Consider the following 26,283-nt stretch of genomic DNA (forward strand, 5'->3'; position numbering starts at 1 on the left):
CGGATGCGTAGTCTTCCTCGGGTAATATTAGCCAATAATCATGTAATTTTTTATTTTTAGGAGTTTAATTATGTAATTTTTAATTTTTAGGATTTTAATTATGTAATTTTTAATTTTTAGGATTTTAATTATGTCTTTTTTATTTTATTTGTAATTTGTAATATTTATTGTGGTTTTTTTAATGAATTTTAGTATTATGGAAATGTTTTTGTGTAATTGAATTTTAAATTAATTGTGCTCGTCCTTGCGGAAGAGCACAGCTGTGGGTGTTGTGCTCTTGCCAGAGAGCAGGTAGAAAAAGTGGGGTCGGGCCCACAACCGTGCCGCTGGCAAGAGCACGGTTGTGGATGCTCTTAGTCCTACGCTTCGAAATTGGAATTAAAGTTCCACCATTTTAATAGACGGAAAATATGGCACTAGTACTCATCAAATCTTCACCAATTAGTCCATTTTAATCAGAGTGACATCGGGGTAGATAATATACATTAAAAAAAAAGACATTTTTAATTCAATTAATGATGCCAATTCTATTTCTAATCATACCATTAAAAACTTCAAAATATATTTTATTTTTAATGTCTCAGTTAAAATTATAAAATACAAATGAAGACGTTCTAAAAAAATTTTATTATAATCTGTCTATCAACTTAACCGTACGTGTATTATATTTGTGTTCGTAAAGTTTTTGTTAATACACCGTAAAATATTGAGAATTGAATAAGATGGAGAAACCTCCATTGAAGGAGGATTAAGATTTTACTGAAACCCTAAATGTGAGAGGGAAGAGAAAAGAGAGAAAAATCTTTAATGACTACATTTTTATTAATTGGTAACTACAAAATACAATGAGATGCCTTATATATAGGCGGAAAACCAAATACTAGACAAACTAAATAATCCTAAACTCCTTATATATAGGCGGAAAACCAAATACTAGACAAACTAAATAATCCTAAACTATACATTTTGATTTTCCAATTCTAATATACACACATTCCTTTTTTATTGAAAAAGGAGTCTGCAAGATCTAATACTACGCCAACCTCTTTCCATAGTATTATAAAAATACCACAACTAATGTTTTATGAAAAATAATTAAACAGGTATTCTTTATAGAATTTTAAAACTAAAACAAACGAATAAGTAGGCGAGTGTTTTCTCCAATTAGGCTTGCACACACCGAACCGAACCGAACCGAACCGGCAGCGGTGGTTCGAACTGGCAGACGGTTCGGCGGTTCTAGCGGGCCGGTTCAGGTTCAAGAAAATCACAAACTAGAACTGGCGGTTCAAAACCGCCGGTTCGCCGATTCAAACCGGCGGTTCAAACGGTAAGATTCCGGCTATGGTCATAGGTTTTCAGGCTAAGGGTGCAGACGGTTCAGCGGTTTGCGACGGTTCAGGTACTTTTTCAGGTGGCAGGAGCTAGGTCGCAGTGTATAGGCCTGAAAACCGGGCAGAAACCGCCGGTATTCTGCCAGAAACCGCCGGTATTCTGCCAGAAACCGGTGGTTTTCGGCAGAAACCGTGGACTGAACCGCAGTTCAGTCCGAAACCGCCGGTTCAGGCGGTAAACCGGCCGAATTCAAATTTTGATTTTTTTTATTTCTTCCAATTTTTCTCCTATAAATACCCCACTTCCCCCATCATTTTTACTTGCCTCATTCTTGTGTTTACGAGCATTTCTTTTCTCAATCTCAATTTCTCTATTCTCTATCCCCATTATCTAATTTGCTCAAGTTGCTTACTACTTTATTGTTATGATTGTGCTCTCTTTCTATTACTTGCTTACCAAGTTACCATCCATAATCTCCATAATCCATATTCTATATTACTTTCACTTTGTAATATGTCTTCTTCTCGTGGTGGTGATCGGGGCAAAGGAATTGCCCAAGATCAAAGTACTCAGTTCTCAAAGATCCCAACGACCTAGTCGTCGAGAAGTTTTGGATGAGGTTTCCCGATGGGAGGCTGAACGTTTGCAAGTAAGTTCTTATTTTATTTTAATCATTCATAATTTCATAATATTGAGTTTTTCATTTTTTTTGTTTGTGTTCCTAATTCATATCTTCTACGTCTTTAGTGAATTGTAAATTTGTAATTATTGTAAGGTGTAACTTGTAGAGTTGTAGTCTCATTTAAATTTATATCAACAAAATTGTAATTTTTATCGTGATTGCTTGAATTTTTTAATGCAAATTTCATAGATAAATATAGAAGAAAAGGGGGGAAAAAATCGAACCGTCGAACCGGCCCGGAACCGCCGGGGACCTTGGCGGACCGGTTCAGGTTCAAGGAAATCTTGAACTGTGAACCGCCGGTTCCGAATCGGTGGTTTTTGAACCGTGTGCATGCCTAGCTCCAATGGAAGTTTGGCGTATGCTAGTGAAGTATTACAAGCGTTGATAATATTTTTAAATTCTATATTAATTAAATTCCAACGAAAATGGGTATGGAGTTCGATTAACAAAGATTAATTTTCTAAAGCTCAATAACTTAATTTTATAATAAGTTAATTAATTATATATGTGATCTAGATTTTTATATATAAAAGAAAAAAAGTAGATGATGATGCATACATTCCTTTTTTATATTAATGAAAAAGGAGTCAAGATCTAAGGTCAAGCTGATAGACGAATAGTGAAGGGCATACTTATAGTGTGAGCTGTATGTTTCTATTGAAAAATTAGAAAATTTAAAATAAAATAATTATCAGCTAGTCTGATCAATGTATTTTCAGATATATACTCTGTCAGTTTACATGATAAAAGGAATTTAAACTATCGATACACATTCAATTGTGGAATCATCAAAAAAGACAATTTCTTTTCATCAAGTGCGTTTAGGTACGAAATAAAAACACATGCCTTGTCTCACCACGTTTATTAAGTGTGATTCATTCATGAATACAAACCAATGATCGCATTTCAAATATTTGGGTTGTTATAGAAAAGTTATCATTTGGAGTACTTTTTTACTCAAAACTACTGTATATTAACTAATTATGGGTTACTCAACATGGAAAAGTTCACTTTATTTGGGAAATTATAATATCTAGTGATCAAATAAAAGTTTGGTGTGCACGTCCGCAATTATATTTAAAGAAATTAATTAATTAATTCATTAATTAATAATTAAGAGTAATCTTCTAGAATTTTATTTAGGGTTTATTAATTTGAATTCTAATTATTTATCATAATCAAGATTTAATTATAATGGTGTTCTAAAAATATTAACTCAGAATACAACGTGTATTCGAATCCACAAATGTTTGCCTAATTTTCAGTTATATTTCTATGCAGCCGTTACTTGTGAGTTACTTATGAGAAAATATAATTAATTCCATTATATTTTCAATTTGATCCAACAATCAATTCATGTCGATGGAGTGAATGAATTAGGTGGATTGGCCTAAATCCTAGTAATTGAATATGGTTTACTACTACTAGTAGTAGTATATAGTAGATGGCTACACGACCGTTGTTACTACACTCTATTTTCTTGAAGAGTTATGTATTGAATGACAAATAAAATTTGGATGAATAATGAATAAGTATGAATATGCATTTATTTTCAGCCAGAGGTGTAAGTGATATTCACACTTTTGCATTTTTAGTTAATTAATTCAAAAAGTCGGCCATATTAATACTTAACTAATAATACCGCATAAGAGTTGTTATGCTAAAGTTTAGTTAAGACCAATAATATGCAGACAGCTGGACATACCATTAATTTTGAAGTCATTAATTTAAGGAGACATATATCTTCTGGAATTTTAATAAGTACTTTGTAGTTTACTTAGAAAGTTTAATTAATTACAATGAGGGATAGTAATTTTGAGATGATAGGTAGTGCCTCTCATATTGAGTATAATAATAATAATGATGATGATGATAATAATAATAATAATAATAATAATAATAATAATATTATTATTATTATCTTTTAAGTGATCTTGTTAACTCTATTTTCAGAAATAAACCTGAAAAATACATTTGTAAATCCTTCTATATACATTGTAAATGCGTATATTATACACCAGCAAATATATAGACGTTCAATTAGGTATTGACAGTTAAAAATTCTGAATAATGATCTGATTTAGAGTTCCCCAAACTGCATTGTATACAGATCAACCTCTCTTTTATTAAAGAATTTTTTAATGTAATTATGCTAAAACTGCACATGCACTCATCAATTCCACATCCGCTGGGAATAAATTCTCTTCAATAAATAGGGATTATATACTAATAAAAAACAGCAATATATCTATTTATATTTAATTGGAGTTTTGAAATTGTTAATACCAACTAATACTCTTACGACAAGATCCTTATTTAGGGGAGAACCGGGATCACACCATTTTAAAATTGCAATATTATATTAAAATTCCCATAACAAGATACATAAATACAATAAAATTTAATATAACAACAGAATTAGTATAAAGTAATGGGAAGCCCCTATTCTCTAGACATGTTGGTGCACAAGGAGGCAATTGAGTATGTGAACTACTAAAGATAATTCCCATTTTCTTAAAGATAAGCTTCTCAATTTTTAATCCCTAAAATATTGCAATGCAGTAGTGAAGTTAACTATAAGAAACTAAGAATGGATAAACATGATAATGTTTTGATTTTAAGAGTACTTAAAATGAAATTAATTACGTTGGGAGTTTTACTTATGTTTTTTATTCCAAAGAAACTTTAGCGAAAAAGAAATGAAATATAGTACTTGTTAGTGTGAATGTGAAATGTCTAGCTTTGTCATTGAATAGACTATTTTTCTTTGGAAGATTGACAATGCACAATTGGTGGATGAGTTCCAATCACCATACTAGACAAATCTTATTCGATAAATTAACGTCACTAAGCCTTGAGATATTCAACCAAAAAATAGTAAAATAAATAAATAAATTAAACCAAGAAGATATGGATAAAATTGATGAGATAAGTGAGATGTGTGGATGAGGCAATCTAACTAACATAGAATTCCATCACAACCTAACTAATTCTCTGATAAAAAAGTCTGAGGCATTTTCAGTTGCAGAAAGGAGCGCACGTGCCTTCTGCCTAAAACTTCACGTGTCCATGTTCTCAAAATCGTGCAAGCCATAAACTCACTATTATCAACAATGCCAGCCTCATTTGGGTTGTGTAAAATCAAATTATATTTCACTCAATAATTTTTTTAGTACAAGCTTATATTGTGAATGAGTCCAAGTTTAAATATAAATAGTAGAAACATAGTGTAATTCAATTTGTTCTTGTCTTAAAAAATTTAATCATTGAATTCGATCTTCAGTTAATCTTTTTCTTATAAACATTTTTTTCGTCAAATATAATATTATCCAACTTGGTCGATGGAGATGCGGTTTTATATTCTATTTGAGTATCTTGCTATTGCTTAATAATCCCCACTTCCATCTTCTCTCCGTACTTCCCCAAATTAATTATGATTATTTTGGGTTATTATTTATCAACACTCAACTCTATATATAACAAGATCCAAATAAGATAGGGTCAAACTCATATAATAGTATGGCATTAATTCCCTTGAATTATCAAATGAAAATATTCTACTCGTACGAATGAAGAATGCACATTAATTTCCTTTATTGGCACGATTTTTTAGTTTCCTTTTTTTTGTTTCGTATGTGTGGGAGAATCCAGGTTAGCTTAATCTGGTGGTAAAACTCCTTCATGCACAATAATTTGCAAGATACACATGATAATAAGCCACATTTCAGAAACCATTATTTAGAGCCAAATTATATACTACTATAACTTAGTACAAGACATCTATATTTTTTACATTGTAACGTTATTTTTTCTGGTTGTGCACATAATATTAATTTGTATTTCGAGCAGTCCATGACTACTTGACTAGTGACACAATACATGTATAATTGACTCAGTGGAGCTGAAACAACACTATCTCTACTTTTTTTTCTTTCTTACTTACTCTCTCTTCATTAACTCACAAAACAACACTGCATAAAATCATGTGCCGGAAATCAAATGTTGCATATTTATTGGGACGGAGGGAGTACCATTCATGACCATAAAGTTTGACACTCAATACAAATGATACAAGTACATTTGTAAATGACCAATTAAGTGGGAAAAAGGTAGCATTCGAGGACCATAAAATTAGAATTGTATAAGCATTTTCTAAATTTGGAGGGAGTGTATAGATTTATCAATAATTGATGAGTAGGGACTAGGAGAAACTTTGGTGGGAAGGAATGGATGAGTAGATGGACAGCAAAGTCAATAGTATTTTTGGAATTATCTCACAAAATCAACAACACTGTTTTATGGGATGAATTGAATTATTTGAATCCCTTTGGCTGTCACGAATCTAGACAATACGTAGGCCTCAAATTAAAAAAAAAATAGGTTTGTAACATTACAAAAAAAAGTGTCATTGAGTACCATTGTACCAATCAACACCATAGTTAGTGATTGCAGATTAGCGAAAACAGATTAAATTCACAGTGAATTTGGTAGAGTTGAAAAGGCACAAGTGTAAACATGTAGGGTTTGGCTCAATTAAAGCTTAAAAGTTAATAAAAATATTGAGGGAGAAGTAGTAATTGTTTAATTAAGAATTTTTTTTATTGAGCCCCAAAACTAAATTTGCAAGTCGACTTTTACACATTGATATGGAAATTGTAGTATACTCATAATTTAGAAGTGCAGTTTAAGTTAATTACTCCAGTTTTAGAAAAGTAACAGTGGGAATTGGGATGGCCTCGCAACTCGTAAAAGTTGCCCGCAATTTCACATTTCCTATTATTGCCTAATTATTAGCTAGGAGATATTTTTAGCTGGGATAATCAATCACAAAATTGTCAATTAAATGATACTCTATCCGTTTCCTAAAAATATAAACTTTTGAAATAGCACATGTTTTAAATAAAATTGTTAAAATAAGAGATAGACTAGAGAAAATGTATGTTAGTGGAAAATGAGTCTCGATCTTATAAAAAGGAAGAACTTTCTGAAAATGGAGTGGTTTTTTTGTAAACAGAGAGTATACTACATAGTGTACAACTGTACATATTTGTTAAAAAGAAAAACTTTCCTAGTCTCGACATACAAAATGTCACGATGATGAGTTGGTAATGAATTACTCCATGATTTGTATTTTAAATACGGACATACCTTTAGGCATTTGGGTGATGTTTATATTTGGAAACGTGGGCCTGCCTCGTTTTAATATAAGACGGCCCAAAATCCTAACATAAAACTCTTTTTAAAATATCACTCCCAAATATTTAGTCCAATGACCTGTTACGTACAATAGATATTTATATAGAAAAATGAAACATTCAACTGCATTTTAAGTGTTACCATTAATTAATGAAATATTGTTTCTTATAATAATTCGATACTATATGTTAGTCACTTTCAAGACCATGTAAAGCCATTTATCAATGACTGAGAATCAATACCAATAGGTAGTAGAACAAGCCTAAAGAAACACTAGCAAGCTAGCTCAAATTTGCGAGACCGATAGGTAGAAATAAATTGATCTTGAAGATTCACGCCTTCCAAATATTTTTCCATTGAACTATACTACCATTGATTCAGATTTTAACATGTCAAATCTTTGATTTCACAAAACAATAAAAAATATTGAGCAATTAAAACAGAGCAATAAAAATAAAATGATAATCACGATTTGATCAATTCTAGATTATACGAGGCTGAAGAGACACGGTATGTGTAGCATCGCCAATATAAAGTCCATGCTCTCCCATGGGAATCCGACGGACGCCTCCACTATCCACCACGCTAAGATGTTTACAAATTCCGACACTCATAACAACTCGTTGCTTCCCTCCACTTGGAATGCCCATTGTTTGGAAACCAACGAGTTGCTTCTGGGGTGCCCAATCATCTCCAGGTGGAGATGCAAACATGAGCAATGTGTGGGTCCCATCTCTAGACCCCACATTCTCCACTTCCACATGGACCTTGAGTGCTAGGCTCTTGCAACTGGCATGAGCCACTCGGACTAACTTATCCGAAAACGTGGAGTTGGCTCGATGGCCGCCTCCCATTGGGACTGAGAACACTTTTGGTGCCTTGGCAATGGTGTGCTTGAAGCTCGTGTAGCTCAAACCGTGTCCATAAGGATAGACGACTGGTCCTTTGTAGAACCGATAAGTCCTTCCCGGATAGTTTTTCGAAGGGTTAGCCCTCATGTCCATTGTTGTCATAGGCAAGTTGTTGAGGTACTCTTGAGGGTACCATGTCATCGGAAGCCTCCCACCTACGAGCATTCTTTTAGATATAAAACTATATGTCTTGCCCCAAAATTAAAAAAATTACTAACATATACCCGGATTGTGCGCCCCAAAAATAACATCAGCAATCGCGGCACCTCCAGCCTGCCCTGGATAGCCGGCCCATAGAATTGCCCCAATCCGCGCATCATTTTGGGCAAATGAAACATCCACGGGCCCGCCACTCAGCAACACCAAAATGGTGGGACCCTTGGAGGCCGAGGCCACCTTAGTCACGAGCTCTTGTTGCCTCCCAGGTAGCAAGAGCCCCTCTCTATCAACAAACTCGGCCTCTATAGATTGGTCAAGTCCCATCACCAAAATAGTCGCATCTGCCTTGCTGGCCGCCTCAATCGCTCCACTAAATAAGTTGTCCTTGTCACATGCCACGCCATCACAACCCTCATTGTGTACCGTCCTTGTATACTTGCGTATTCCTTGCAGCGGACTTGTATATCCACATGGAACACCTATGTTCGACCCACAAAACCAAACCAAACAAAATAATTAAATTCAATTCCTCGGTATTTTAATAACAAAATAGAAAATCTCACCAGCATAATTCCCAATCATTGTCCTAGTCGCATTCGAGTTAGGTCCAATCACAGCTACCGAGCCCAATTGTTGTTGAGAGAGTGGGAGGACTGGGCCATTGTTTTTCAACAAAACGATACCCAGTCTCGCAGCCTGCAGCGCGAGCTCTTGGTGGCTCGCGCTGCAGACATCTTTAGGGCCAAGCTTGCCGTGGGGCTGCGAAGACAACTCGCCATCGAACATTCCCAGCCTCATTTGAACGGAGATGGTGTTGGTGAGCGCAACATCAACATCCGCCTCTTTCAACAGTCCTTTCGCCACCGCATTTTCCGTGTGTGTAGCAAGAAACGGCCCACAATCCAAATCCAAACCTGCACACACAAAACAAATACTCCCATTTATATGAATAACTACTACTACTATTATTATCTTCAACTTTCTTTATTCCTTTTTTCAATTTTTAATAAACCTGCTTTGATAGCGGCGGCGGCGGCTTCTTCTGGCGTGCTTGTGTAATGCTGAGTATTAAAGAATACTCCAACAGAATCACAATCTGAAACGATGTAGCTGATCCAAAAAAAAATCAAGAATATAATTTTATGATTGTGAAAGATAAATTAAGTTCGATAAGTTGAAAAAAGCGAACCCCTTTAAACCCCATGCGCCTCGAATAGTTTTCCGGAGAAGCTTAGGATCAGCGCAGGCGGGAATGCCATTGACTTGGTTGTAAGAACACATAACACTTGCAACTTTGCCTTCTCTTACACAACTTCTAAATGGAATGTTAAATGTGTCTTCCATGTCCTGCACACTCACCTGTGTACACACATTGTTTATTTTGTGAAATGTGTAAATTAAATTGTAAAGATATGATATGTACCAAAGCGTTGAAATGGAATCTATCGACGCCGTTCCAATTATCAAGATCGTAGGCGGTGTAGTGCTTGCAAGAGGCGGCAACCTTCAAGCGGTCGTTGCGGTTGTTACCTTGTAAACCTTTGACATAGTTGGCCGCGTATTTACCGGCAACCACTGGATCTTCACCGGGAGTCTCCTGTCCCCGGCCCCACCTTGGATCGCGGAATATGTTTACGTTTGGGCTCCAATACGTTAGGCCCGCTTGCCCCCCGTTGTACATTGCTCGGGCCTCGTCCGACACCACCTGCATATATGCCCTTAATTATGTTATTTCTCGCCCTAGTTAACACAATTTAATTCTTATTTCTTCAGTCAATAAAATACATATTCCACTATGAGTCAACCCGAATTATAAAATAGATAATGACCAAAATAATAAAAAAAATTAATAATACAGTAATATGTAAGTCTTACTTATTCCCTCCGTCTACCATTTAAAGAGCCTTTTTGACTCAGCACGAGTAAGAAATTGTTTAACTTTGCAAAAAAAAAGTAAATGGAGAAACTGAGTGGGATGTGAGACCCATTTTTAGTACTCCCTCCGTCCCACCATAAGCAAGGCTCTTCATTTTTGCACTCGTTTTGAAAAATTAATACATAAAATGGTTAAAGTGGAGATAATAAAACTTAAGAGAGAGAATATTGTAGAGAATAGTCTTATCTATATCTCCGTCTGCTATTAGGTGTCTCATTTGAGTTCGATACAAGTTTTAAGAAATATGAAGGAAAGTGAGTGTAAAAAGTTAGTGGAATGAGAGACTCATTTTTATATACTATTAGTTTTATAAAAAAAATGTGAGTGGAATGAGTTAGTGGAATGTGAGATCTACCTACCATTTAATAGTAAAAGTGAACCAGGACTCCTAATAAAATGGTAAACCGGAACTCCTAATGGCAGACATACTAAAATGGTAAACCGGGACTCCTAATGGCGGACAAAGGGAGTACTTTACATTCTCTCCATTTTATTTATTTTATATACTCATTTTTTTCAATACAAGTGGTAACATGAAGCATCTCGCTTATGGTGGGATGAGAGAATATTAATTTTATAATGGATTGTAAGGTAAAAAAGTTAATGAAACGTGGAATCCATATATTAAAAAGTAAATAATTTTATAAATCATAGACAAACTAAAATAGCAAAATAGCTCTTTAAATAATGTACAAGGAAATATTAAAATTATAATGAAATATAAATATAATGAATTAGTGCATAATCTATTTATTAAAAACGGTAAAAATGAAAAATGGACTAATAATTGATCTCTCAAAATGGCGATGCAAGACATTTAGTTGCGACTATAATTTTGGTTCAAAAACAGTAAATTAATTCCTCGCATCTCATTGGTTGCAACTTGCAGAATAAAGTTTTGTGCTTTCCACTTTTAACTGTTTTATCGAAATCTCATGCTGCTTTATTTTATCTTTCTTTTTATCTCATCAAACTATACATAAATCTAAAACGCTTCACGAGTTCATCAACTTTACTGATTAAAAAATCCTTTAAATTTATCCTCTCTTTTGACTTATGCCAAAACCTCTTTATTTCGAAACTAACTTGCTAGTGTTCCTTTTTACCAATGAGAAGATTAAAGCATAAAATGACAATTTTGTAATGTGTGTACAATCTTATCTACACAACTTTTGTTAAGGCATTGGCAATAATAATATTAAGTGTCATATAAGAAATATCGATCTACGCTTATAATTCATTCTTAGTCAACCAAGAATGCTGTTAGAAATCTAATTAGGACTAATAATGTTCAATTATATACAAACTTGTACACTATAAAAATTAAAACAATAGTCCCTATAAAATACTACCACTACTATTAGATTTGAAATGGGTACACAAATTATATTAATCCATGCAAATACTATACTTTGAAAATGATATAAGCGCAACTCATTTGGTAAGGCGATAAAACGACATCATAAATAATGGAGATGACATAAATAATTGCATGAGGGAAAAGGAATAAAAAATATGTGTACCTTTCCGATCTGTTCCCACAAGGAAGTATTGAAAGAGGCGACGGTGGTGATGACCTGCGGGAAGCTGGTGGCGCCGGGGAATTCGCCCCCGAATTTGGTCCCCGGCCCCACATTGGAGACACCGTGAAGCCCCTCCGACCACCACTCGTACCCCGAGATCCCCAGCCTCGGCACGGCCGCGGCATTGTTCACGAGAAGCTTCACCTTCTCCTGCAACGTCAACCGTCCGATCAAATCCTTGGCTCTCTTCGCTGCCGACAAACCGGTTTTGCAAAACTGAAAGTGCTTGGTGTCGGAATTGGAAGGATCGCAGGCGAATGCCTTTCGAGTTTCTGCCGCTGCGGCATTTCTAAATATGAAAAAATAAGTTAATAATAATGCAAGAGACGATATTAATCTCCTCATATTTTTTTGGAGACAATATTACTACTATATTATTAATGTTTTGTGTGTTGTGGAATGTGATAGTGAAGTATAGGTTTTTATAGAAATTTATAGCTACTGAGAAATGATGATTTGCAAGATTATTTTGATATAATAATTCGACAGTCTCACCTTTTTTTCTTTTTGGGAGGTAAATTATTTTGCAAGGATGGGAATTATAACTTTTTTTTCTAAAAGAACTTAGTAATTTAAATGTTAAGTTTCCTAATTTTAATTTAAGTGGAGTATCTATCACCTCTTCTTAAAAGTTAATGGGGAGTTATTTAGTTCACCCATTAAATGACTTTTAAGTAAAATAAATTTCATTTACCATTGCATTAAGAAACTATGCTTTGATTAAATTCGCTTCCATAACTCTCAACTAATGTTAGTCGTGGTAATTAAATAGGGAAAAAGAATTGAATTTGCAAGCTATAATTACCATGTGGGATTAAAGCAGGAGCTTTGTTTTATTTATTTCTTTTCCACAATTTAAAGATCAAAACTTGATAGAACATTTCCTACGTTATTCCTTTTAAATGCAACAACGTTTTAAGGGGCCGACCAAAATCGTATTAAAGGAGTATGCAAATTAATTATGTATGGGATATTAATTACTGCTAATTTAGTCTTCAAACTCTGCTAGATTATGTAAGAATTCAATTCTTTTGTAACACAAGAGGGATTTATATGTGTTATGAGGTTGAATTAATAATAGTATAAGTAATATACTCCCTCCGTCCGCAAAATGCTATCCATGTTTAACTCGGCACGGGTTTTAAGAAATGTGAAGAAAAAATGAGTGGAAAAGTTAGTGGAATGTAGGCCCACATTTATATATTAGTTTTATAATAGAATGTGAGTGTAATGAGTTGGTTGAAAGTAGAGTCCATTTATCAAAAATGGGAAGAAAAAAAAAATAAAGTGGACAATATTGCACGGACGAACCGAAATGGCAAAACTGGACAACATTTCACGGACGAAGTGAGCAGTACATTTATATACTCATAAAATAGACAATCAGTATCGGTTTAATTGATTTAAGAACCTAGAAATTGACAGTGAGATTCGACAAGAAATGGTAAATTGGTGAGACGATACAATAGGATAGAGTGACATGTATAGTACAAATCATATTTATGCCTTTCCACAAATGCATAACTTCAATGACTTTGCTTGCAAGTGAGAGGAAACAAATACAATTATCTCTCCAACTTGCATCTTTCATCATTGCATTATATACTTTTCATTCCTTAATTTATTACAAAAACATTTTGCAAATAATAATACTTTCATCCACGGTCAATAATCTTATTTTCTTCATTATAATTATTTCTTTAATGAATCAAACATCATTAGTTCAATATTTTTTTTCTCTACATTCATATTTTTATCAATTTTATTTTAAAATTCAAGCCATCCACTGGAACTCAATAAATTTTATAAATTCCGCCGGTTAAAATCGTTTGTAACTTTTGTGGGTTTTGGAAAGATCTTGATTATTTATCTTGCCAAACTTTAACAAGAATTTATTTGGGACTGTGATCAATACCAAACCAACCAAACCACTCCTAAACCTTAAACGCCGAACAACATCATTATATGATAACCTGGAGTTCATTATAATGAACTAATAACAAACTTATAATGAACTTCAAATTTCTAAACTATGCATGATGATGTCATTGTTTTTAAATCTTTGAATTCCCTATAATGAACTACAAATAAAATTATAATGAACTCCGCGTTGTTTTATAATAACGCGGAGTTCATTACAACTTTATTTGTAGTTCATTATAGGGAATTCTGAGATTTAAAAACAATGACATCATCATGCATAGTTTAGAAATCTGAAGTTCATTATAAGTTCATTATTAGTTCATTATAATGAACTCTAGGTTATCATATAATGATGTTGTTCGACGTTTAAGGTTTAGGAGTGGTTTGGTATTGATCACAGTCCTATATATATGTGGATGTATTCAAGTTCAACATGTAAATATTGTCCAAATATTCAACTGAATCTCAGCCCCACGATTTTGTCATCTAACGGTCGGATTAATGTCATGTGTCATTTAATAATGTAGATTTTCATTCTAATAATATACACCGACTAATAATGTAGATTTTACATCAAATAATGTAGCTGGGCTATTTTGATCACAATCATCCAATTCAATGATCCAAGGGTTGTGATCTGTTTGAAGCTTAACACTAAAGAGCTGTGAGGACTCTAATACACCCCTATATATGTGAGTTACATGTTTAACTATTTATAAGATATTTTATAAATGAGAATCTAATGGAAACTCGACATATGCATCTCTCGTATATTTTGATTTTTGTATAATTTTGGATGTAGAAATTTATAGTAAATTGTAATTTATTGGATTTATTTACAAGTTGTTATAACATTTAGAAAAATTAGAAAAGGGATACAAATATAATTGAAATAAATGAAATGCATAGGGTAATTGTGTTGTATACACGTGTTGACCATTTAGGCATACCACTAATCTCATGCAAAAACTTTTTGGTACGTTATCACCCATATATATTACTATATTATTTGAAATCATTTTAGGGGAGAAAAGCTTTAAAATTAAAATTGTGGTAGCTGACTCAAAATTATGGAGATATACGTAAGGGGTTAGATGATATCCGGGGAGGAGAAAAAAAATAACAAAAATGGTTACATTTACTTGCCGTGGAAATAAAGAAGAAGAGAAAGGTCGAGTGTTTGAAATTATGAGGCAAAATCGAGGCAAAATCAGGCGTTGAGTATATTATCTATTTTAATGTATAAATTATACTTTTAATTTTTTAATTTTACAAGTATTATGTGGTTGATTGTGTTACGTGGTTGATTGTGTTACGTGGCTGATTGCTATATATTAAATTGGAGTGAATATTTGAATTATATAGTGGAATATGATATGGATATATGATTTGTGTAAGTGGTATGTTTATATATTGTATCGGAATTATTTGATAGAATATAATATGGATATGTAGTTGCTAGAATTGATATGTTTTACATAGGATATTGAAAATGCATGAATCATTTGATTAAAGAGGATCTGTGATAGTCTTGCCTTGGATCTGAAATCACAGTGGACATATTGGGACCTTCAGGTCAAATCATATTGAGACCTACGGGTCAATCATATTGAGACCTACGTGTCAAATCACAGTGGGACCTACGGGTCAATCATATTGGTATATTGGAAATCCCGAGCAGATACCAGACTTGATTTATCACAGAATAATAAACTAAACAGAGAGACATATGCATATGGATATGAAACTGTACATGATATTTAAAGTATATGGTCATATGTGTTGGGTTAATGAATATGCTTGATATAATACTGGTGTGGATTTAAAAGCTGAGTTTTATAGACAAGTGTACACAACTAATATTTTTTCGGGGTAAGATATTTAGCTTTTGTAAATATAGTTTTTGGGTGGTCTTGTATTTGATATGGAATTACATAATTTAACGCCTTATATTTTTTTATAATTGTATCCATCACAAGGGTTGAGGTATGACACATATAGTATCTTTTTTTTTTCTTAATTTGTTCTTTGTAAATAAATCTCACAATTGGATTAGTTAGTTATTAAACTAACAACCTTTTGCTATTATATCAACCTGGTGATAATTATTGTCCAAGTCAATATCATTGGCGATTGAAATTAGCATAGAAAAAATTCGATGCCATTATATCCCTTTCACCAAACGGCAATAATTAGATGTCAAAATCAATAAGTTTTAACTTTTAATTCGATTAGCAAAACGGACCTATGGGGTTTGCAAATCATTTGCATTTTACAGCTATATATCCAAGTGAGGTTCTATAATTTTTATTTCATTTAGAGGTGTTAGTGTTTTTTATTTTTTTTTGTAAAATTACTTCGACCTACACCCTGTATATGAAAATATAACACAGGTAATTGTAGATATTACTTAAACTACAATCTATCTAAGGCGATTTTTATACCCACGTCCTTTGCAATTCGTATTCCAATTTACAATTAATCCCCCTAAAATAGAATTCAAGCAAAATAGTCTACTAAATAAGACTTATATGGATGGTGACTCATGGGATGGGATATGCAATCATTTTGTCAACTATTTACTTTATATACATTTTGTGGGCCGTGGTGAAAGATAAGTAGGCTTTTATGTACATTTACTTTATATCCATTCAAATTGGTGCCTACTCTCGAAATTATCCAAACCCATCTTAATTCTCAAAGTTCGAATCATACTTTTATTTGTTTGTTACATATAGAAAGCTTATTAAACCACTTTGGTCATTTGTAATGGGCTGTGGTGAAAGATAAGTAGGCTTTTATTTGTTTGTTACAATGAAATAAATTATGAAACAAATAAATTTTGTTGATGATTAATTTTATTTTTGAGTGAGGTGGGATAGACAATCGTGAAATATAGTAAAATCTTATTACTGTTATATAAAAGGATTCAAGATACATTGTCTTGGGCTCCAAAAAAAAATAACCCATGCAAGAAAAAAGAGTAAACATGTACTTTAGTCATGGACAAATATGATAATGAAATGATACTTAAGTAGATACAATACAATATCCACAAAAATAAGTTGTTTACTATTCAAAATATACCACATTCGTCTCAAGTTACTTAAGTTTCTTCTTCTTGGTACGATACAATATCATTAGAGCATCCACAACCGTGCTCTTGCCAGCGGCACGGTTGTGGGCCCGGGCGGTACTATTCATGCCTGCTCTCTGGCAAGAGCACAACACCCACAGCTGTGCTCTTCCGTAAGGACGAGCACAATTAATTTAAAATTCAATTAAACAAAAACATTTCCATAATACTAAAATTCATTAAAAAACCTAAATAATATTACAAATGACAAATAAAATAAAAACGACATAATTAAAATCCTAAAAATTAAAAATTACATAATTAAACTCCTAAAAATTAAAAATTACATAATTAAAATCCTAAAAATTGAGATTAAGAGAGTTGTTTAGTATAGTGTCATTTTTTGTGTTTGAAATGAGAGTATTTATAGATGAAAGTATGAATTTTGGGGTAAAAATAATGAAAAAATAAATTAAAAGTGTGGAAAAAATGGATATATTTTATTAGGAAGTGAGACAATATTTTTTTTTTATTAATTTTGAATTTTTCAGATTTTTTCGATTTTTTTAAAAAAATAATAATAATAAATGATAAATCAACGGGCCAATCAGAAGCCGCCACGTCACGCCTCGTGCTCTTGCCGCTGGCACGGACGTGCTCTATGCATAGAGCAGCGCCCTGCCAGCGGCAAGAGCGCAATAGTGGCGGAGCTCGTCCTTGCCAGCGGAAAGGACGGACGGTGAGCTGCTGCTCACCGTTGGGAATGCTCTTATTTCTGAAGACCAACATAATTTTCATTTCATGAGAGTAAATTTTATTTTCTAAAATCATTCTATCAACCGCAAAACATAATACCACTATTATTGAATACCAACATCCTTTTCCCTTCATCAACATATCATTTAATTAAATACACGATAATATCATCATAGAAAACCAACTAACATTTTTTGTGTCACAATATTATTTTTTCAACATTTGGTATAATATCATGCAATTATAATTTCATTAGAATTTTCATAAAATTATCTATATACTTTAAAAATAATTTAAATTAAAAAATTATACATTAGTTATTTTAGTTTTTAAAAGAGAGAAATGTTCTGCATAATATTTTGTGAGGTCTGAAAACTCATTCTATTCAAAATTAACATTTTTAATATGAGCGCTATAAAAGCTCATATTTCTTTTTAATTATATATTTTTATTTTTTTAAAACGAGTGTGAAAAAGAAGTGACTCAAGTAACATGGGACAAATGGAGTAACATTTTGAAAAAGGATTCATTTTATTAGTCTCTTTGTTCCACTGTAAGTGAAACACTTTTTAATACTCATTCGCCCCAAGAAAGATGATCCATTCTTTGAGTAACACGAGATTTTATGTAACTTTATTTTGTCTGTTAAGTGGGGAGAATAAAGTAAGAAAAAAAAAGAGAAAATAGAGATAAAAGGTGCTTTTATTTTTAGTAATGGGTCATCTTAGTTGAAACAAACCAAAAAGGAAAGTGAGTCATCTTCGATGAAACGGAGAGAGTGGTAATTTGTACCCCCACTATTAAAGTTAATACTCCCCTCATCCCTGAAAGTTTGTCACACTTTTTTTCTGCACTCGTTTTGTATAAATAATAGTAATAAATAGTTAAAGTAAAGAGAGGGTAAAGTAAGAGAGAGAATAATGTAAGGAAAAGTCTTAACTAAATTATTCTCTCTTACTTTATACTATCTTCACTTTAACTATTTATTAATATTATTTTTACCAAACGAATGCAAAAAAAAGTGTTATAAACTTTCAGGGATGGGACGGGACGGGGGAGTAGTAATTTGTACCTCCACTGTTAAAGTTAATAGTAATTTGGATTGCCCACTAATAAAATCCAAATTAAAACTATGGAAAGAGTACAAGAAAATTAATTCTTTTTTTTCTTGATAATAAAAAAAGAGTGGAATTTTGATTACGACCTTTCAGTTGCACAATAGGTGTCCCCACGTGCAATTTTAAAACGGAAATACCAGAGTCAAGAAAAAACCATGGGTTTAATAGAAGGTATAGGTCACTATCACAACGAAGAAATACTACTTCCTATGTATGAAATACTTTTCTTTTTTGGTTATCCCATTAAAAATAAAACGTTTCTTAAAATAGAAATAACTCTATCTCTAATTTTCCCTCTCTCTTACTTTACTCTCTTCTTTAACTTACAAAACAACACTACATAATAATTCTCTTTCTAAGACAAATTTATAGATAATAATAGCATCAACTAATAGTTTAGTTAGAATAGTTTAATTAAATTTGTATTTTGCTTGTTGCTCATAATTTGTATATTTATAGAATGTTGACGTGTTCAAATAATTGGATTAAAATATAGATCAGTAGGTATGTTGTTCATTTTTCTCAATGTATTGATTAAAATGTGCAAAAAAAACAACATTTAATATAATTTGTATAATAATGATAAAAATACACAATTATAATTTGTATAATAATGATAAAAATACACAATTAAAAAGTCTTTCGTAAATTGTAATCGTGGTAACTTGTAGCCTTGTCTAAATTTATATCAATAAAAGTGCAATTTTCGTTTGAATTTTATTTACACACATTTAATAAATAAATAAAGACTAAAAAGACAAAAGAAAAAAAAAACGAACCGCCGAACCGGCTGCCGGAACTGGTGGTTTTTTTAACCAGAACCGCCAAAAACCTATCCGGGCCGGTTCAGGTTCAAGCAATTTCTGAACCGTGACCGGAACCGGCGGTTTTTTAACCGTGTGCATTCCTAGTTCTAGTTGCTTTATTTCTAAACCCAACCGGAACCAGCGGTTTTTGAACCGTGTGCATACCTAGTTCTAGCTGCTTTATTTCTAAACCCAAAAAAAAAGTAGACTTCTACTATAAAACATGCACTATATACTATATAGATGTGAATAGGTTATCAAAATGTAAATGAAAATCTAATAACGCAAATTTAATTGAAAAAATTAAGGGGGAAAAAGGACTGACTAAATCACCTTATAAACCCTTTCTACAACTACGCAGGTCTACTATTAGTCTATTACCCTTGCAAAAAAATCTGAGTTATAACCATGAAACGACCTTGTTTCCCTGTTTTCTCACCACCATACACAATTAAGATGGTGAACTTTGCCAGCACTTCAAAGCTTCTTCAGCTTTTCATCTCTGATATGTGATGACCACACATTTATTATCATGAAAACTTCGTGACCACCATTTCAGCGTTCAAGCATCAGTCCAAAAGAAGACACATGACAATCCTCAGAACAATTTCAATGAAGATTGGTCAGTTCTGCCACTAGGGACTCAATTGTAAGAGCAAGAGGTAATATATCCCATTTTTTTAATAACCAGTTATTGAAACCCCCATTAATTTCAAAATTCACATCAACTCAGTGTTAATGAGACAAGTAACACTTCTTAAAAGCTATACCATCTAAGGAGGAGGCATCTCACCCAACTAATATACTAATGGATTACTCCATCAACAGCTAAATAGAATGACACTGGAAGCTCAGCAGAGTGTTGTTTCCAAGAGGTATCAGTAAGAGATTCAAACAGAAAAACAACATTACTTTCTAGAAACAGACACAAAGATATGATATATTCCATTTATCTAGCATTAACTCCCCATACACAACCAAATTTCAGATAAGAATTGTACAGAGCAGATGCAGAGGAATTTCACCTTACAAATTTGAAGGACACTGTATAAGTTTTAACAACTATCATATCAAACCAACCTGAAAGAAATAAATCTTCTATCCATTTCATATTCGATCCTTTTGGAGAGGAGCAATTCTTCCCATCTTCTTCAAGAAAGACGAATTTATGGCGGCAAACTTAATTAATATATTGAGAAACCCATTTGAAACCATCACCATAACCCATTTTCCGCACAATGCTGCACATGAATACCTCCAGAGGGCGCACGTTAGAATCTGCAAGGTTAACCTTCCCTTTACCAGTTGTTACACCTGTCAAGCCAAGGTGATAACGCAATTCATCTTCAGACGCAGCATACGGTATGTCGATCTTGTTTCCTAAAATGAGAAATGGGACAGTGGCAAGGGCCTCATCAGAAAGTAGTGCATCTAGTTCTTTCTTAGACTCGGCAAAACGCTCCTTGTCATAGGAATCCACTAAGTAAACTACTGCATCAACCTGCAGGACCACAACACATGTTTGTTATTATATACTAATAGATCTCCTTGGGTTTTAAAGTGCTTGAATCATCAAATATTGACGAGAAGAGCAATCTTTATGAAGTTTAGCACTTCCTTACATGGTAATCTAATCAAATGGTTTGTGCTTTCCTATACAGTAAACAAAAATTAGATTCACTTACAACTGTAGGTCCATAGGTTTCCCATGGCTACATTTAACGACTCAATATATTTCAAAGCAGTGAATATAGCCTCAACCCCATCACAACTCAAGGCTTCTAATATTGATTACACTGTACCAAATATGAATAGTCCAATCTCATTAACTAGTTTTGCACTAGCAGTGTGACGACCGCTGTACATGTCTTGGTTTCTATCTTTCACTGTACATGTTGAGGTGTTACGGGAAGCATCTCACGAAGCCAATTTGTATATGTCTATAAATTACATCAGTGTATTTTATTTTAGTTACATAAATTATAGAAAAGCCCGAAGGTATAAACTAAAAGAAGAACAAACAGCTTATAACTGTTAAACTGGCATTTTATGTGTTTCCAACATTTTAGCTTATTATTGTGATAACACGGGAATGAGAAAAAGACATATCTTAACCTTAGAAGTTCCAATACCAGAGATATCTTTAATCAGGGATAATCAACTGATCAACTCCACTAGCAAGCAAGGGATAGACAGTTTCAGGTAACTGAAAGTAGAGAACTTATTTCGCAATACAAAGCTCAAATATCCAGCAAACACTAGTAGCTTCAAAATTAGGATCCTTCACACCATGGAAACAATAAGTACATCTTAATCAAAATATGACTTGACGAATTCCAGGAAACACAGATGAAACCTTAGGAACAATCCCTTCTAATTTCTAGCAAAGCCATTAAAAAAAATTCGTTAACTCATTGATTGGAAGATGGCGAACCCCGTCTATTTTAGCATCAAAAGCACAATAAGCAAAACAGACTGAATCAACTAGACCTTAGCATAATAGTCCTTCCAGACTCTACGAGCGATCTGATGACCTCCTAAATCGAAAGCTTTGAACTTAATTTTGCCAATACTGAGCTCCTCCGAGGTCGGATATTGCGTCGGCTGATGCTGCACTAATCTCTGAATCAAAGCACAATTCCACCATAAAGATAATTAATCGAACCAAAAAACCTAAAAATAGAAAGAGAAAAAGAATGAATCAAAAAAGGAGGAAGGAAGAAGACCTCATCCTTGAGCATGTGAAGGAGCGTGGTTTTGCCGGCATTATCGAGGCCGAGGAACAAGATCTTAGCTTCCTTCTGCCATAAACCGAGCGAAGCCAAAACGCCGTAAAACCAGTCCAACAGAAACATGGATGATCAGCGGAAGATCTCGTTTGATTGAGGCGGAGAAATTGATGGTGGCGGAGGTACTGCCGTAGTGGTAGTAATCTCGACTCACAATTTGGGGGAAATGAATAAAAATAACTAATTAATTAAATAAATACTATGAATTACGTGGTTCACGTGTGACGTGTCCCTTTCATTGGTTGGATCGCTTGGTCGGGTCGGGTTGTTTTCACCAAAATGGAGTATTTAATCGTTTTGAATCCAATATTTCCCATTTTAATTTTCTTTTTTACATAAACCACATGCATTGTTAATACCTCTACAATGGCTTCATTATAACGGTCTCCATTACTAATCAATTGACACCTATATTTTTAACCAAAATATTTAATTCACATTACATGTGAGTTTTACAATTATACTTATTGGTTTGTGAGTTTTATAATTTGATAGTTTATGAAAGAAAAATTACCATGAAAATCGTGATTTTTGGTTAAAGTTCTGGTTTATTTAACAATTTTTGTTAACTTCTGGTTTATTATTTTAAAAATAATTTGTAAAAATAATGAATTTTAGCACTTTTCTCAAAATTCTCCATGAATCTATTTTGAGTGATTGTATCTAATGTTGCATCCAAAAAAAAGTTCTACAAAAATTAATTTTAATCATTTCACAATATACTTAGTAAATAACTTAATCATATTATCAATTTCAAATGTATGTATGTCAAATCAACAACATATTACAAATAGAAAAATAAGATTTTCGTAACGGAAAAATTGAGAAAAATATTACTAAAATTCAAATTTTTTACGTATGAATTTCAAAATTGCAAGACGAATAAACATTTGACCAAAATTCGTGATTTTTCTGATAATTTTTCTTTCACGAATATACAAAAATTTTGATTAGTTTCTTTAGATAGTCTAGTTTGGAACAAATGTAACGTGATTAGATCATCCAAGTTCGATTTCAGAACGTTTCTTAAAGTCAGAACACATAACTATGCCAGTTCGTAAATATTTATATCAGTTGACATCGTAAAAACATATTTCATTTGTCCTCAAAGAATATGCACTTTGGGTTCGGCACTGATTTTAATGTAAAATTGGTAAAATGAGAGTGATGTAGAGAGAAAAAGTAATTAAAGTATTGTTAGTGGAGAATGAGTCTCACCTCATTAGAGAGAAAAGACTTTCCAAAATTAGAAAATGCATATTCTTGTGGGACGAACTAAAAAAGAAAGAGTGCATATTCTTGTGGAACGGAGAGGGTATCTAACTCAATATTAATTCGATGATTCATGAATATCAGTTATTCACCGAATATCTGGAACTTATATACTAGTGATATCTACTGATACTAGTGTAAGAAAATTAATGTACGCATGATTTCCAGTTTCGAAGTTCTCGTTTAAAAAAAGTTCTTACTGAAATCGCTCTCTAATTCCCAATTCATACGTATTAAATTGATATTAAGAAAATTCACAAAAACCACCCATCCTATGACTACGAAGTTTAAATGAAGATAGAAAGGTTGAAAAGTGACATTGATGCCCTTATCTACAAATTAACTAATACCTCACCCAATATTAATTATTGGCATAATCTCTTTTTTTTCTTAATCTTTAAGGAGAATCATTGCTTTTTTGCAGAGTATGGGCGAGATTTTGAAATAGCACGCCTTTGCTGAGGCATATGGGGCCATAATATTCAAACAACAACACATGCACACATTACACACTTGGAAAAATTTTATTTTTACACGACATGTATATGATAACTTCTTAAGCAATGAATTATACAATCATATAAATTGCAAACATGATTAAATATTTTTGCATCTCATACAGTGATTGGTGGTGGTATGATATCAGTGATGCAAATCCTACACATTAATTTAGTTTTTTTTTCAAAAATGAAGATACTAACTCTGTATTTTCTATTATTTGACTGAAAATAATGATTTAATGAGAATCTTGTAAAGGGCAGTTTTGGGATTTTTCACTCCTCCACTACTCTGCTTGCATATTTAAGTTGACAACTCTCCCCCTAAACTGAGTACACAACACACCAAACACTGTGTGAAAACAAGGTTTTGAAAGTAAAGATGAGTGGTTCTATGTTATTGATAGATGATGGCTACAAATGTTGTAGAATTTGCCATGAAAAAGAAGTGGAAAGCTGCAAGACCTTGGAATCGCCTTGTGATTGTTCTGGAACACTCAAGGTTTTCTTTAAAAACAGTCTTTTTTTTCTCTCTGTGTTTTTAATATTTAACCGAGTTTGTGTTTTTCAGTTTGCTCACAGATATTGCATACAGAGATGGTGTGATGAAAAGGGCAATACTACTTGTGAAATTTGCTTACAGGTAAAAAAAAATCTTTGTTTTTTTTTTGTTATTTATCATGATCATCATGGAATCAACCCTACGAAGATCATTCTTTTATTTGGGTAGTTTGGGTTAAAATTATTTTCACTCTATATGTTTCACCTTTCAATGGGAATTTTTGTGTGTGTGTGAGTTTCCCAGCTTAAACAAAAGTTGAAGAAGAGAAAGGTGGAATGAATAGTTTGCTTTTCTATCTACATTTCATGTTAGGTTGCTTTCCTATAAGTTTTTCAATATTTGCTGTCAAATTTGAAATTAAAGCCTTGTGCTGTTGTGCATACATACTATATTTTTCATTTACCATTTTTTAACCCCTTAGTATTGCTTTTTTGGTAAAAAATCCAGAAATTTAAACCTGGTTACAGTGCTCCAGCTAAGAAGCAGCAGGAGATAATCCACACAGCAGAAACCATAAGGTACAATCAATTCAATTTCATCCATTATTTCATTAATGCAGTTTGATAGACCTTTTATTTTATTTATAGTCAGGTCCTGAATTTAAAGGCCCGCCTTTAATATTCCCTCTCCCCCCTTTTACAGTTATGTCCTATTTAGTGTTACATATATAACAATAATATTGTTGAGCATTAAATATTTTTTATTGTTGAAGTTTGTTTGTTGCAATAAACGACGGTGAAGTGGAGAGCATTGAAGAAATATTTGAACCTGAGTACTGCAGGAGATGTGTTGCAGCATTTGCTGCTTCTCGTAGATCGTTGGCTCTCGTTGTAAGTCTTTGCTATTATGCCATATTTATGATGTGTTTTTAACCGTTTCGTTTGGTGCAGTTCACCATTCTGCTTCTGGTGAAGAATTTGTTTGATACTAAAAGTGGAGGAACACAAGGCTACCAGTTCTCAGTCGTTACTGTGAGCACCTGCGCTATAAAAGCTCGATTTCTCTGTTATGTTTTCATGTTACCGACGAATTGTGGTATTTGTGCAGGTATTTCTAGTTAAGGCCACAGGCATAATTGTTCCAATGTACATGCTATTTTGGTTAACAGAAGTAATCCACAACACCATTATCAACCATCAATGCTATTATCAGGTAAAACTGCATCTTAGAATCAGAATGGTTTTTCCGAATAAATATTTTTGACATCTTCTGTTTCCGTGTTTCAGAATCCTGGCTCGTATCCATTGAGCTCTAGCGATGAAGTGAGTGAAGATGAGCAAGATATAGACGGGGATGATAATGTATAGACGAAAAACGCTATACTGATACAAGGAAAATTGGAAGGAAAGAAAGAAAGACAAAAAGGAATATGTTTACCTTTCTTAGATTGAAAAATGCTATATTGCTATTATCAGTTGGTTAGCAATAGATATGGAAAATGAAAGGCTACCAGAAATTTAAAAAGGGGACTTGAAATGCAAGTTAATTAGAGCCCTAAACACTTTTGATTTTCTTTATAACAACCTGGCTGGCACTCAACAAACTGCATGTGATTTCACTTTTATGGAGAATGCAAAATTAATACTCACATAGGTCCTACATATCATCAATAAGTTAATTGTCATATTTTTTATAAATGTAAGCAAATTCGGTAATATTTAATCAGAGTTGTTAAACTT

General features: G+C 33.0%; 3 protein-coding genes across 4 annotated transcripts; 1 reads left to right on the plus strand and 2 right to left on the minus strand.

The window, feature by feature from the left end:
- Positions 1–7,522: 7,522 nt before the first annotated feature.
- Positions 7,523–12,213, minus strand: LOC121794469 (probable beta-D-xylosidase 2). 2 transcript variants are annotated; one of them, XM_042192643.1, is made up of 7 exons: positions 11,746–12,213; positions 9,710–9,991; positions 9,476–9,633; positions 9,299–9,396; positions 8,850–9,200; positions 8,352–8,765; positions 7,523–8,282 (listed from the first exon to the last, which is right to left on the minus strand). In XM_042192643.1, the coding sequence occupies exons 1-7, from the start codon at positions 12,148–12,150 to the stop codon at positions 7,699–7,701; spliced, it is 2,292 nt and encodes a 763-aa protein (XP_042048577.1). In that variant the 5' UTR covers positions 12,151–12,213; the 3' UTR covers positions 7,523–7,698. The 2 variants fall into 2 exon arrangements, with proteins under 2 accessions (XP_042048577.1, XP_042048576.1); XM_042192642.1 differs by having other exon boundaries at positions 9,476–9,645.
- An 8,183-nt stretch (positions 12,214–20,396) lies between these two features.
- LOC121797127 (GTP-binding protein SAR1A-like) lies at positions 20,397–22,422 on the minus strand. The gene is made up of 3 exons (XM_042195857.1): positions 22,211–22,422; positions 21,975–22,106; positions 20,397–20,985 (listed from the first exon to the last, which is right to left on the minus strand). The coding sequence occupies exons 1-3, from the start codon at positions 22,337–22,339 to the stop codon at positions 20,665–20,667; spliced, it is 582 nt and encodes a 193-aa protein (XP_042051791.1). The 5' UTR covers positions 22,340–22,422; the 3' UTR covers positions 20,397–20,664.
- A 1,799-nt stretch (positions 22,423–24,221) lies between these two features.
- On the plus strand, positions 24,222–26,124 carry LOC121794471. The gene is made up of 7 exons (XM_042192645.1): positions 24,222–24,544; positions 24,614–24,685; positions 25,052–25,122; positions 25,317–25,434; positions 25,495–25,575; positions 25,652–25,756; positions 25,831–26,124. The coding sequence occupies exons 1-7, from the start codon at positions 24,425–24,427 to the stop codon at positions 25,909–25,911; spliced, it is 648 nt and encodes a 215-aa protein (XP_042048579.1). The 5' UTR covers positions 24,222–24,424; the 3' UTR covers positions 25,912–26,124.
- The last annotated feature ends 159 nt before the right edge of the window (positions 26,125–26,283 follow it).

The sequence above is a fragment of the Salvia splendens genome, chromosome 3, assembly GCF_004379255.2.
Source record: "Salvia splendens isolate huo1 chromosome 3, SspV2, whole genome shotgun sequence".
NCBI lineage: Eukaryota > Viridiplantae > Streptophyta > Magnoliopsida > Lamiales > Lamiaceae > Salvia > Salvia splendens.

Bases quoted from the DNA above. Each gene is read 5' to 3' on its own strand.
- LOC121794469 (XM_042192642.1), bottom strand. From the start codon at position 12,150: ATGAGGAGATTAATATCGTCTCTTGCATTATTATTAACTTATTTTTTC. The intron at 9,992-11,745 runs GTACACATATTT...GCATATATGCAG, and splicing joins TGTGGGAACAGATCGGAAAG to GTGGTGTCGGACGAGGCCCG. The intron at 9,646-9,709 runs GTACATATCATA...GTGTGTACACAG, and splicing joins GATTCCATTTCAACGCTTTG to GTGAGTGTGCAGGACATGGA.
- LOC121797127 (XM_042195857.1), bottom strand. From the start codon at position 22,339: ATGTTTCTGTTGGACTGGTTTTACGGCGTTTTGGCTTCGCTCGGTTTA. The intron at 22,107-22,210 runs GTCTTCTTCCTT...GCTTTGATTCAG, and splicing joins TTCACATGCTCAAGGATGAG to AGATTAGTGCAGCATCAGCC. The intron at 20,986-21,974 runs GTCTAGTTGATT...GTGGTCCTGCAG, and splicing joins GGAAGGACTATTATGCTAAG to GTTGATGCAGTAGTTTACTT.
- LOC121794471 (XM_042192645.1), top strand. From the start codon at position 24,425: ATGAGTGGTTCTATGTTATTGATAGATGATGGCTACAAATGTTGTAGA. The intron at 24,686-25,051 runs GTAAAAAAAAAT...TAAAAAATCCAG, and splicing joins CTTGTGAAATTTGCTTACAG to AAATTTAAACCTGGTTACAG. The intron at 25,435-25,494 runs GTAAGTCTTTGC...CGTTTGGTGCAG, and splicing joins GTAGATCGTTGGCTCTCGTT to TTCACCATTCTGCTTCTGGT.